General features: G+C 41.2%; 1 protein-coding gene across 1 annotated transcript in view; it reads left to right on the forward strand.

Annotated features, from left to right (window-relative positions):
* The first annotated feature begins 1,856 nt into the window (after positions 1 to 1,856).
* Positions 1,857 to 14,065, forward strand: part of GDI2 (GDP dissociation inhibitor 2) — a 29,198-nt gene continuing 16,989 nt past the window's right edge. The window contains exons 1-2 of the mRNA XM_019644552.1: positions 1,857 to 2,160; positions 13,695 to 13,802. Coding sequence (XP_019500097.1) covers positions 2,116 to 2,160; positions 13,695 to 13,802 — 153 coding nt within the window. The 5' untranslated portion in view covers positions 1,857 to 2,115. The remainder of the gene's footprint in view (positions 2,161 to 13,694; positions 13,803 to 14,065) is intronic.

Here is a 14,065-nt window from a genome sequence, read left to right on the forward strand (position 1 = left end):
AAAAAAAAATCTTTAAAAAAAAATTAAAAAAATAAAGTATACGTATCTTCAACTTTAAAATAAATAAATAAATGGGTCAATATTTCATGTCAGTTCAAACATATAGGTAAGTCTGCAAAAGCAGCCCCAGAGATATCCCGTGCCCCTCCTGCCATGTGAGGACACAGAAGGCAGCGCAAATCAGGAAGAGGGCCCTCACCAGACACACCTTGATCTGGTACTTCCTAGCCTCCAGAACTGTAAGAAGGACATTTCTGTTGTTTATAAGTATATACTGTGGGTGCCAAAAAAATGTATACACATCCTAAGAAAGGAAAAAACTGTATTAAAATTGTAATAATATATACCAATAACAAGAGATAAGTAAAGTGTATACATTTTTTTGGCACCCCCAGTATATTCCTGATTACTCGGAGAGCAATAGCAGGCCCTTAAGCCATCATCTGTTTCACCAACAGAAAAGTCATTCACGTTTTCTGTTATATAATCAGTTCAGTAGTCTAGTAAACTTTGCACTTAATTTTTGTCTACTTACAAAAACTCATTTGGTCACTTTCCAAATCTAATGAAGGTTGTATGTAAATATAAACTGCTCCCCTGAAAAGTCCATCGTCCAATATAACATTCTTTCTTAAACTCTCTTTATGGGGTGAAGAAACATTGTAAAAAGTTGTTACATTCTTTCCTGAATCTGGATGATTGTTTAAATATGATGAAGGTCTGTCTACCAAGGTTCTCTTTCAATAGCTCTTATCCAGCTATATTTGAGAGTAAATCTTGAAGGAAATACCCGCTCTTTTGCTGCGGAGTATGCAGGCCTATCGCAGTCGGAAACACTGGTCGTGGATGCCTTTAGGAAAATCACTTGTCTAGGCCTCCCCAGGTCAGTTCTCTTTGGTTGAGAGCACAAGCCTCTGCTTACACTAGTCTCCTCACCCAAAACTGGAGAGTCCAGTGAGAATCCTAATAAAAAAGGTGTGTGTTGGGGGTGGGTGGGGTAGGGGTAGAGGAGACAGAAGGCAAACGGAATCCTTTCTTCTTCGCTCATGGTCTACACCTAGTCATATACTGGTCAGCTACTATTTTTATAGCTGGTGTAAGTTGTAGGTCTCAACAACAAACTTAATTCCTAGTGAAATCTGGCCTTCCCCTTACTTACACGAAGGGTTATTTTTTAAAAGGAGGTTGGTTTTTTTCTTCCAAATTTCCTAAGGCCGCACAGGGGACAACAGCCCTAAGCAAAAAAGACAGAGGTGGGAAACAAGATAAAACGTGATTTCTGAACTCCTTAAAACATGTGTTGGGACCTTTTTCCTTGTACAAAAGAGAGGAAGGCTAGAAAAAAAAAACAAGTTGCACATGACAAGACTAGGCGCCGCCGCCGCCTTCGCCGCGGGAAAGCTCCGGGCCGAGGGCTCAGAGGCCGCAGCGGGACTCAGGCCACATTACGTAACCTCCCGGGTGGGCGGGCCGGATCCGAGGCGGCCCTGCGTTCAGCGCGCCCGGTTCCGGCCCACGTGGCCAGCGCAGGCTCAAAGTCCAACAGCGGCTCGGGTCCTCGGCTGCCACACGGCGGCGGGAGTAACGAACTGGCCTGCCACTCTCCCACTGAGGACACGCTTCCTCCCCAGCCCTTAAAGACCGGCGCGGAGCCCCCTCCACCCCTCACCACGGTTGCCGCGAATCGGGCGGGGAACCGGAACCTCCGATAGGGTCGTCCCGCCCTCTTCTCGCGGGAACTGGGAGAGAAAGAAGGTTGGGCGACAGCGGAGAGGTGGCCAATCAAAGTGCGGAAAGGGCGTGATGGACGGCCCTCCGAGCGCCTCCTCTTAGCCCTGCCCAGCCACGGAGCCCCGGGTCGCCTTCCGCCTGCCTCTCCCCTTTCCGTCCGCCCTCCCTTCTCCGCCCCGCTCTTCTCTTCCCGTCTGAGGTGGCGGCCGGCCTCTCTGCTGTCCAGCTCCGTTTTACCTCTCCTCCTGACTTCCCCTTCCCCTCGGGCCCCGAGACTGGCCTGAGCGCACCCCTCCGCGTTGTCAGGGTGACCATATAACTCCCTGGTCCCAAGAACCCTGCGCTTTCTCCTTTCTCTGGGCTTCCGTCCGCGCCTGCCCCGCCATGAATGAGGAGTACGACGTGATCGTGCTGGGCACCGGCCTGACGGTAAGCGCTGAGTTCTGTGCAGCTGCGGAGGAACCGGGGAGGGCGTGCACGCCCGGCGCGGGGGAGGGCGGGGGGCCGGGGGCCGGCTCGCACGCCCCTTCCTCGGGTCCGCGCCGAGCCCCGGCCTGCGCTTTAGAGGGCCTCCTTGTGGATAGTGTTTTGTTGTCTTTTTCGGCTGTTTTGGAGCGGAGTTGGGAAAGGGCGTTGGGCTGGGTGCGAGGGGCTGGTTCCCAGGCGTCTGGGCCTGCGGCCGCTCAGAGCCGAGTGGGTCGTCTCTAACTGAAAGAAAAGACCAGGAAATGCAAAACCCAGTCAGGTAGGTGACTTGATGAACAGTAACGACGAAATAAAAGTAAATGGAAAAGGAGAGTTTCGCTGTGCTACAGAACAGACCCAAAAAGCCCGGACTGGGGTATTGGTGCTCCTCCACCTCCCTTATGGGTTGATGGCCTCTCCCGAGTGGAAACGGAAAAGCACCAGGCAGAGTGGGGGAGGGTCGAAGCCACTCTCAGTTGCTTTTCATTTCCTACTTAGCCTGCAGCCACAACTGCTAGCCAGTCTTTGGCTGCCAAAGCTAGGGAAAAGGTTTGTGACAAGTCATTGGATAATCACTGTTTTGTAATTGTTAAAGTTCAGTTAACTTAGATTCTCGGAGAACATTTGTTTTCCTATGCCCATATGAGAAGCATTATCCATTATTTTTAACTACCCTTCCGCCCCACTTACTGAGCATCTGTAGAACTGGAAATGACTTTTCTCAAAACTTGTCTGACATCAAATGCTTTCTCACCTGACCTTTACCATCTTTTCCTTTTGTTTGGTCTGTTCCCCACCTCCATTGTCTCTTCTCAATGCTTTCCCCTAAGAAATGATTGGTGATGGATTGCTAGAGAGGCCAAGTTCTCTACCACTTTGCTCTCTTCAGGGTGTTAAAAGATAAATAGTAACAGCATAAAGAATACAATGTAAAGTGGATGCCAGGTGTTACTAATACCATGGTAAATTTATTTTCCTGGGTGCCTGTCTGCTTAGAGACCTTTAGATAATAGTGTTCTACAAATAGTGCAGGCAAGTGTGTTGTATCTTGTATTTCTCTTTGTGTTGTTAAGAAAATGAAGACTATTCGTCTTACAGAAGAACTCCATTTGAAGAGGACCATTTTCATTATTTATTTTTAATTTGAAATTCTGATTTTGAGCTACTTTATCTTAATCAGATGAACACTGATTTGTGTCTTGTGTATCCTGTATAATCTGACCACACAGTCAAACCATCACTTCAGATTTATTGAAATACATTGTTATCAGGATCAAATAAATATTTTTTTCAGTTAACACCCCAAATTAAGTATTTTAGATTTCTCCAGATGAGAGAAAACCTGTGAATTTTTATTTGGCTGATTTTTTAAGAAGAGGTTGTTAGGAACTAGAATGGCCCTTTCCTGGCCTGTCATTTTTCTATTTATAGTGATGTTTGGAGATGGTTGGGGAATACTCATTTCTGAATGCTTCTTTTATGTTTGACCAGTGCAGAAATAGACTCGTGACTGGCTAGGAAATAGCAGCAAATAGATGAGATTACTTATCTAGAAAGTTGTTTAGTCATTTTGAATGTGAGGTATTCGAATGAATTTCATTTTTGGTGGTGAGTTGGAAGACTGCTGGATGTCCAAATGAATAGGCTTACCCACTGCATGGTTGGTTCTTTAATTTTTAAAGTGCCTGAAAATCAGGATTGGGATTTTGAACTGAGTTTAGTAGTTTGTGGCAGATTTTCCCCATTGGCAGCATATAGTAAGAGCCAGTTCTGTTTTTCTACGGTTATTGCTGGTTTTTCAGATTTGCTATTGATTATGGTGAGTTGAACGTGAACAAATGAGTGCAGATTCATCAGATTCATTGCTGTGTGAGTTCAGAAGCATCATTTTGCATTAAGATTCAGTCTTATTGTATAACAACTAAGTTAAGATAATGCACTTTATTTCATTTGGATTGTGACCTGTTTGACGAGTGGTAGATGCATACCTCACTAGAAATCAGACCAATTTCTTCTGTCATTTTATAGCTATAACTTTCATCCCTATGAACCTTTCTATATTGTTTTATGAGATGTTGAGAATGATATCAATTCAGAGCAATCACATTATTACTGTCATTGCTAGGAGTGGTGGTGATAGGATGATTTTGATAAGTCTTCTATCCTCATTTTTATTGATACAAGGACTTTGACTACTTAAAAGTTAAATGACTAGACCACCCAAGTTAAAAACTCAAATACAAATAACTGAGTGTTTATAGAGTGAACATACCGTTTAACATGCTTAATTTTTGGTTTATAAGTATTTAATGCCTGAGGTTTAAGAGCCTAAAAACAGACATACTGGGGTGCCAAAAAATTTATACAAATGGACACTTTGGTCAGCGTTGCTCACGCAGTAGTTCGCCGTAATCAGAAGTGTCTCGATGCTGATAGTAACCACTTTGAGCACCTTTTATAATTGCAGAAGTCAAATGTGACTTGTATTCATTTTTTGTTATTGGTATATATTGAGTATTACAATTTTAATATTTTTTTCCTTTCTTAGAATGTGTATACATTTTTTTGGCACCCTTTGTATGCTGTCAGTTATGGGTACCACATATTACATGACACCAGCGTTTCAAGTACTTTTAGTGCAATTAACTTATTACTTTTAAAATAAAGTATAAGAAAGTATTGGAGTTTTTCTGTTGCCTAGTGTTGTCATTGTTTGTATTGGTTTTTACATTTAAAATAAGGTCATATTAATTCACAAATATCAATAGTTAACGCTAATAAAGAAAGCATACAATGATTTGCTATGAATTAGAGCAAAATTTTCATTCTGTCTAGGAGAAAGGGAATATTTTGTATAGTAGTTGAATTTTCTAAGGAATTGAGGGTTATCCCTTTATTTTATTTTATTTATTTTTAAATTGGGGGAGGGGAACAGACAAGTTGCTGTCCTTTTGTTCTTCAGTCTAGTTGTGGAGGACGTCGTTTCATTGGTCCATGTTGGTATTGTGATCATTGCGCTCTCCCGGGGTGAGGCAGATCGGTCGCCGGCCTCTGGATGGCCACTCACGGTGGCTCTTGGCAGCTCACACTGGCTGCCAGGCATACACGGTAGCTCATGGCAGCCCACTGCAGCAGGGGCTGCAGCCTAAGCCGTCGCCGGCAACTCACGGCAGCCCAGCTCCAGGTCGGCTGTTGTTCACCATCCTAGCTGTAGAGGGCACAGCATCACTGGCCCTCATGTGGGATCCGAATCAGGAACCTGCTGCTCAGAGCTGGCGTCCCAAGCCAGCTCTTAACCAGTGTGCCACTTGGCTGGTCCCGAGGGTTATCCCTTTAAAGAACCAACAAGTTTTAGATAAAAGCCTTTGCAGAGGATAACACAGCTTCTTTAACAAAGTAAGGAACATAGTTAATTTACTTGATAGCTAATATTTCCATCATGAAGATAAATTACTGTATGATGCTGGAACACAGTGAAGCTACTGAGACTTAGTCAGGAACTTGGCCCTCCTGATTCAGTAGGTCTCAGGCCCCTGGCTTTGTGAATTCTTAGGTCTACTTTTCATTTTTCCCTTTACTTACTTTGCTGTAAGGCTGGCGATTTTTGCTTTTCTTTGATCTCAGCTTGTTTAGATAGATGGCCTCTGACCACTTAGTTGGCTACTTCTGATTGACTTTGAGCTTGGCAATAAATTTATGAATCTCTTCAGAAATAGTATATAAAATAAGAGTAATTAGCCCCACAGCTATTTGTGCTTCCCAAGGGTATTTGTTCTGCATAGTAATTCTAGTAAGCAGTTATGAATAGGAACATGTGCTTCAGTGATATTTAACCAGATTACACTCACCATTGTATGTTTAAAAAATTGTACATTGCAGACATACTTTCCCTTTTTCTCTTTATTAAAATTTTGTGGTTTCAAATGTTGTTTTTTTTTACTTTCAAATATCTCAAGCTGTAATTTAAATTGCTTCTTAGATTTGCTCCTTGAAAATTCTTGCATTGCTGTAGACTTCTGTAGGTAGACAAAGGATTTCTATCTATTGCAGTAGTGATCTTGGGCCCATATGTGCAAATGTCTTACTTTTGGAAGGTATAGCTATAGCTATCTTGTAGGTGGTCTGTATTTTTAACCGGCCTTAAGCATACTGGCCCAAAAGCATAGAAATAAAATCAGACATGTTAGCATATATAGGGAGTAATGAGACATTTGGTACGTGTTTTGACTCACACACATGATAATTGGCAGTACAGGCAAAACTCTGAGATAGTGCTGGTGGAGGGTGTTTTTGCCTTCATTAGTGAAAAAGGCAACATCTGCGAAGCACAGTAAAATGAGGTATCTGTACCTCTATTTCCCGTCTCATGGTTCCTGATTAAAGACTTTCCTGGAGCAGTGGCTTCCCCAGTTTCAATGATTTAAACTACCTGTGATGGTTTTGATAGATTATGGGCAATAAAAATGTAAACAACTATCCACAGGTAGCTTCTTCTCATGTATCAGGGTAACTATAATATTAGAGTAAATATGAGAAAGTGCTAAGCTCCATGAGAGATTCACATGTGGAAATTCAGATGGGAATCAGGAAAACCTTCATAAAGAAAGGAGATATGTAAGCTGGCTTTGAAAGAATAATTGGTAACCTTTGAACAGGAGAGAAAATGATTTTCTAGGCAGAGAGCAGTGTAAATCGATATTGAGAGGATATACAGATATAGATTAGATATATATGGAATAGGGAGTTTATTTTTCCTGAAACAGAAAGTGTATAAAAGAGACAAACTAGGAAATGGGGTTGGGAAGAAGGCACATCACCAAAAACGTTGAAAATACTCAGCTAAGAAATTTGAAATTTATCCTCCAGGCAGTGGGGGACGATTTTGAGCAGGAAAGATAAAATTAGAGCCAAATTTCAAGAAGTTATCTTTTGACGGCTTTTATTGAGATGCATCAGAGGAACAGACATTTAAAGAAACACTTATTCTGCTGAAAACTAATGATCATTTTTATGATGCTGTTGTAAGACATATTCCATTGAGATTAACTTAAATTTTTCTAGTTAATACATTTTTTTCATATTTCTAAATAAGTAGGTTTCGTTTCAAAAGGCACTTTTCTTTAATATTAGTTATTAGGCACTTTGTCTTCCTAGTCACATTTTTGCGTGCATTTACTTTTCATCTCAGAATTTTAAAATGCAGAGAATTTAGAGTTTTAATGGGTGTTTAGTTTGGTCACTTGGAAGATAGAGCAGAATATTACGTACACTGGCTCTATTCTCTTCCACGCCTAAGTTGCTCTCTAAGTAGGAAGGGAGGTGGCCAATTAACTTCCAGGATACAAGGATACTATTGACCACTATTCAGGCTACTTCTGTACATAAGAGATAGTTTTCCTAACGTGTTTAGGAGCTGTCCAAATGATTTACTCTTTTGATTATTGTAGATCTAGTGTGAAATATAGGGTGCTGGAAGGAAGTGAACTTCAGCATCACTGATACTGCTCTTCCCCCATCCCACATGCCTACACATATTAGAGCTTTGCTGCTGCTAAACTTTAAATGGTTTTATCTGGTTGCTTCTTTCTATGTAGGAAAATGTGAAGTGTGAGGGAGGGGGAGGCAAATGCCATTATAAAGAATGCAGGTTCTCAAGATGGTTTTATAGTTTTAATTATTTTGGATGTGACTGTTCGTATCCTGCTCAGGTCATTTGTATGTGACTTTGGAATTAATGTGGAATACTCTCATCTGTTAGATTTAAAACTAATATGTTGGTTAATATTCATATATAAGTTTCCTGGTGAAAGTTATCAGTATTCTTGACATGATGAATGGACCAGATCTGGTGCAAAAAAAAAAAAAAAGCTAATTAGAGTATTTTTTCTGACTTTAATATGCTTTGCTTGTTAGTCTGTATTCACCAGATAGGTAGTAGTGGTAGTAGTTTTAATTTTGAGTTGTTAATTTTGGAAGATATTAAAATTTTAGGATTATTAACATACACCCATGTACAGGTATGATTAATAAATTTATCAGTGAATACTTTTTATCAATGACATTTGATCTCATGTTTTAAAGCCAAATCTAAAGTACTATGTTTAGGTACTACGTATTTTTTTACTCTTTTGGCAATGTAAAAGCAATCTTTTATAGAGGGGTTTAGAAGAATTAGTGGGCCTGTGGATTTTTAATTTAGCTTTTGTCATTTTCGCTCCAAGTGATGCCTTTAAAGGTAGTTAGTGTCAGCTCCTTGGACTCAGCTGAAGTTTGAAATGATTGGGCTCTTTGTTAGGCTTCAGCCTTAAAGTGGTTTAGAGGTCCAGCGAGTGGGTCGCGCTTATTTGCAATGGAGTGTGAAAAGTTATATATAGAAGCTATGCAACACTCAAAGTTTCTAGCTGTAATTTTGCTTCCAAAAGTTGAACCCTGAAATCTACTTTTGTCACCTGGAAATGTGACTATCTGTCTGTGTCACAATCTATTTTTGAGATAGTAAATGTTATCCTACTTTCATAGAATGAACCATATGTTAGTGCTTCTTTAGATTTTTTTTTTTTGATGAAGTGAATTGCTTTTGATGGCATCAGGGTTGGTTTTGTAGTTATACCTTCAGATGTTTATTAAGACATTGTTGAGAAAATGAGAGAAGGCAAGCTACAGAATGGAAGAACACACACACACACACACACACACACACACACACACACAAGTAACCAATAAAGGACGTTTATGTATCCAGAATATATAGAGAACTTTTACATAGCATCAGAAAAGGACAGAAAGCCCATCTTAAAAATGGGCAAATAATTTGAATAGGCACTTGTCAAAAGAAGATACTGTAATTACTAGTCAACTACAAACAAGTGCTCTACCTCAATAGTCAGGAAATGCAAATTAACCACATCCTAATTAGAATGGCTAAAATTAAAAGGATTTGAAACAACAGGAACTTTGCTGACAAAAGTGTAATGGGTACCGCCATTTTGGAAAGCTATTTGACAGTATGTACTGAAGTTGAACATATTTGTTGATATATATCCCACAAATGAGTACATAAAAGACATGCTGAGAATGTTTATAGAGCATTATTTGTAATACTCAAAAACTGGCAACTGTCCAGATGTCCACCAGTAGGAGAATGGATAAATTGTGGTTTATCTGTGTGGTCTATTCGTTCAACAGGCACCTCTACAGCTTTGTTATGCAGTGTGGTCCATGGACCAACTGTTTCTGCAACGCCTGAGAACTTACTAGAAATGCAGAAGGTTAGGCTTCATCCAAGATACACTGAATAAACACCTGTGTTTTTATGTGATTCCAGGTGATTCTTAATGCTTAATAAAGTTTGGGCAGCACTGCTTTCACACTGCAGTGGTTCTTGAAATCGGTCCTGGACCAGCAGCATTAGCATCACCTGGGAACTGGTGAGAAATGCAAATTCGCAGGCCCCATGCCCAGAACTGCTGACTCCAAACGCTTTGGGATGGGACTCCACCATCTGTTTAAACAGTCCTCCAGGTGATTGGATGCAAACTGAAGTTTGAGAATCTGCTTTAGATTTCTAACAAGTTCACAGGTGATGCCAACTTGGAAACCATACTTTGAGGTCTACTGCTTGCAGGGTTAGGTGAACATTCTGTAAAGGTCCAGAGAGTAAATATTCTAGATTTTGTGGACCATATAGTCTCAACTACAGTCATAACTACAGTCGTGCTGTGGTACAGTGAAAACAGCCACAGACAGTGTATAAATGAATGGGGCATGGGTGTTTACCAGTAAAATCTAATTTACAAAAAGCCTGCAGGCTGGACTTGGCTGGTGGACTGTGGAGCCTCTGTTCTGTAGCAGTGATTAATTATAAGGAAATTTCAACTACACACAAACCATGGATGAACCTTGTAAATATAATGTTGAATAAAAGGTATATGCAAAAAGTATGTATTGGACTGGCCGAGTGACGTGTTGGTTGGGAGCTGGCTTGGGACGCCGGCTGTGAGCAGCAGGGCCCCGGTTCAGATCCCACATGAGGGCCAGTGATGCTGTGCCCTCTATAGCTAAGATGGGGAACAACAGCTCGACCTAGAACTGGGCTGCTGTGAGTCGCCGGTGACGGCGTAGGCTGCAGTGGGCTGCCGTGAGCTATGGTGTGTGGCTGGCAGCCAGTGTGAGCTGCTGTGAGCCATCATGATTGGCCGTCCAGTGGCCGGCGAGCAACTCCTTCTGCTGGGAAGAGCGCAATGATGGTACCAACATGGGCCAGTGAAGCAACGTCCTCCACAACTAGACTGAAGAACAGGAGGACAACGACTTGTCTGTTCCCCTTCCCGATTCCCAAGCTCTGTTCCCCTCCAATTACCCAATAAAATCTTAAAAAAAAAAAAAAGTACGTATTGCATGATTCCATGGATTCTGAGTTCAAAAACAGGCAGAACAAATCTTTGCTCTTATGAGAGCGGCCTGTGGAGTGCTCACGATGTTGTTTCTTGGTGTAAATAAGAAGTGATGCCCCATCCTGGAGTAAAATTTGAGCCTTATAGTAATTGAAAACACTTAAGAATACTAAAATGAATAGCTAGATACATTTTGGAGGAAAATTTGAAATAATGTGTGAATTTTTAAAATAAAAACTTCAAAGTCAGATTTCTAAGGGGGAGATGAGAATGTTTTTCTCTGCTACCTAGGGTCTTTTGGATAATTTTGAGAAGCATTAAGGATTTATAAAGACAGAGAAATTTCTTTTTCCTTCCCCCCCCCAAAGATTTTATTGGGGAATTAGGGGAGGGGAACAGCCAAGTTGTTGTCCTTCAGCCTTAGTTGTGGAGGGCGCAGCTAGCTCAGCTCTAAGTCCAGTCGCGCTGCTCAGCTTAAGGTGCTGTGTTCAATTAGTTGCGGGTGGGCGTAGCCACCACCCATGCGGGGGTCAAATTGGCAGCCTTGTTAAGAGCACACGTTCTATCCCCTGAGCCACCTGGGCGGCAGCTCAGCTCAAGATGCCAAGTTCAGTCTTAGTTGTGAGTGGGTATAGCCCACTGTCTCAAACAGGCAACCTTGTTAGAAGCACGTGCTCTCACCAGCTGAGCCATCCTGCCACCTGTTGGCAGCTCAGCGGCAGCTCAGATCGGGCGCAGCATCACTTGCCTGTGGGAATCTAACTGGCCACCCTCTTGCTCAGAGCTTGCACTCTTAAGCAAGCTCTTAATCAACTGAGCCACTCGGCCGGCCCTTTTTTTCCTTTTAAAAAACAAAGCTCTGATCACCAAAACCCCCAGTATAATGGTTTTGAGTAAATATGTATCCCAGCTCTGTTACTTCTCATTAATTGTTTTCTTTCTTGATTTCCCCCCTGCTCTCCTGATTTGTTATGTCTCAGGTATCCATGCTTTGTTTACCTTTTTCATGAGAGGTCGTTTATAGTCCTCTTGATTATTGTCAGTGTATTAGTGGTTATTCTTGATGCTTCCTTTAGGGCTCTAGTTCTCACATTCTGGTCAAATATGAGTTTTCCACTCATAAAAATTGAGGACCTTAGGGCCGGCCGAGTGGGCACGTTGGTTAAGAATTGGCTTGGGATGCCAGCTCTGAGCAGCAGGACCCTGGTTCGGATCCCACATGAGGGCCAGTAACGCTGTGCCTTCTACAGCTAAGATGGTGAACAACAGCTCGCCCTGAAGCTGGGCTGCCGTGAATGGCCGGCAGCAGGTGTGAGCTTCTGTGAGCCGCCATGAGCGACTGTCCAATGGTCCGCAAATGACTGCCTCACCTGGGAAGAGCGCGGTGGTTATGCCAACATGAGCCAGTGAAGCGACGTCCTCCACAACTTGACTGAAGAACAAACAGGACAGCAACTTGTCTGTTCTCCTTCCCCTGATTCCCCAGCACTGTTCCCCTCCCCCAATTCCCCAATAAAATCTTAAAAAAAAAAAAACATTGAGGACCTTAAAGAGGTTTTGTTTACAAGGGTTACATCTATCAATATTTATCGTTCGTACTAGAAATCAACACTGAGAATTTTTAAAATTTATTAATTCACTTTAAGATAACAATGATAAACCCATTAAATGTTAACATGTATAACATTTTATGAAGTATACTTCTCCAAACAAAATACATTTATGAGAAGAATACCATTGTTTTCTGCACATATCTTTAATGTCTGGCTTAAAAGGTAGCTGGATTCTCATCTGTTCTGGTGTTAAGTATTTTGTGATACATTTTCTTAGCTGACGTGTATGAAGAAAGTCAGGCCTCATACAGATGTGTAGGTGGAAAAGGGAGGCGTGTTTAGGTAAAAGGGAGGTGTTCAGATTGTTGTGGATATTCTTCTTTGATTTACACCAAAACACAAGTGGCAGCTTTTTTTTTTTAAGATAAATTGTAACAAGAAGTCTGAAACCACATGAGTGAACGCTTCCTATTCTATTACATGAAAATCCCTTAATCTAGCTTGCAGTTTGAATTCCTGTTTTACCCCCCCCCCCAGCATGGTTTTGTAACATCATTCATTGGTCATTTGGAAAATACTGCTTCACTGAGTAATGCAGATCTTCCGAATTGTTGACACATTTCATCATACAGTATCAGAAACTTATATTAATGTCATCGCTGCATTGTCTGAAAGTCCTTTAAGTATTGGAGATCTGACGTGTGCTGGTGGTGGATATAAGTTTTTCAGAATTCAAATTTTCACTTCAAATTTTGACACTTTTTTTTTAATAACAAATAATGTTAGTTATATCCTTGATGTTCATTTTTGAAAAATTGTCTGCCAAATACCTAAGTCTCAGTAATCATAGTTTGTTGGTTGGTTGTTCTTTCAAATAAAAATGTTGGTCTATGAAAAGAGTAGCTATTTCAGCTTCTAAATGAGTCACACAAAAGGTTTTCCTTAAGCCAGAATGGCTTTAAGTGTTCGTTAAACAGTGGTAATTTTTAATGCTTCATCAGGGACATCCTTAAGTGAAACTGGCCTTGTTTTTTAAACTGTGAGTATCTGGTGGTGCAGAATATGTCTAGTACGCTTTAGAGCTACTGCCATAATTTATTTTATTCACATTGATCTTGCACCATTGGTGCTAATGTCAACATAGTGAAAAATAGTGAGTCATGTCTCTGTGTTATTATGAAAATAGTTTTACCGTTGGGACCAGGACCCACAGGAGTCCACAGACTGCATTTTGATCCCTGCTTTAGGGCTTTGTCCTTAAAGTACATCATATATTGTACATACGTGGGTGTTAGTAAAAGAATGTTTCATGACAGGCTTTTTTTTTTAAAAGTAAAAGGATCTGAGGGCCGGGCGAATGGCTCAGATGGTTAAGAGCTCGCTCAAGAGTTTGAGCTCTGAGCAACAGCGGTTCGAGGCCAGCCCGAGCTGAGCAGCCGCTAAGCTGCCAATAGGTAGCAGGATGGCTCAGCTAAAAAAAAAAAAAAAAAAAAGTAAAAGGATCTGTTTTGACACATGCTGTAGCACTTTCCATCTTATGCTTTCCCTGTAGGAATGTATCCTGTCAGGTATAATGTCAGTGAATGGAAAGAAAGTTCTTCACATGGATAGAAACCCATATTATGGAGGAGAAAGTGCATCTATAACACCTCTGGAAGATGTAAGTATTAGAATAAATTAATATGTCTTTTATACTTTAGGTCTTTTACTTGTGAATCTCTGCTCCTTAAAGGTGTTTTTAATTTATTATGAAATAGATGATCTGTAGCACTATAATTTTTCAGGAGCTCCTAGTCTGAGGCTTGTAGAAATGGAAATTGTGCCTTTCGTTGCCACCTGGAGCAGTTAGCTCTCAAAGTTAATAGGATAGACTTGATGAAGACCTAATGTGTGCCAGGCACAATCCCAGTGCTTTCCACGTTG

This window comes from Hipposideros armiger, unplaced genomic scaffold (assembly GCF_001890085.2).
Source record: "Hipposideros armiger isolate ML-2016 unplaced genomic scaffold, ASM189008v1 scaffold_88, whole genome shotgun sequence".
Lineage (NCBI taxonomy): Eukaryota > Metazoa > Chordata > Mammalia > Chiroptera > Hipposideridae > Hipposideros > Hipposideros armiger.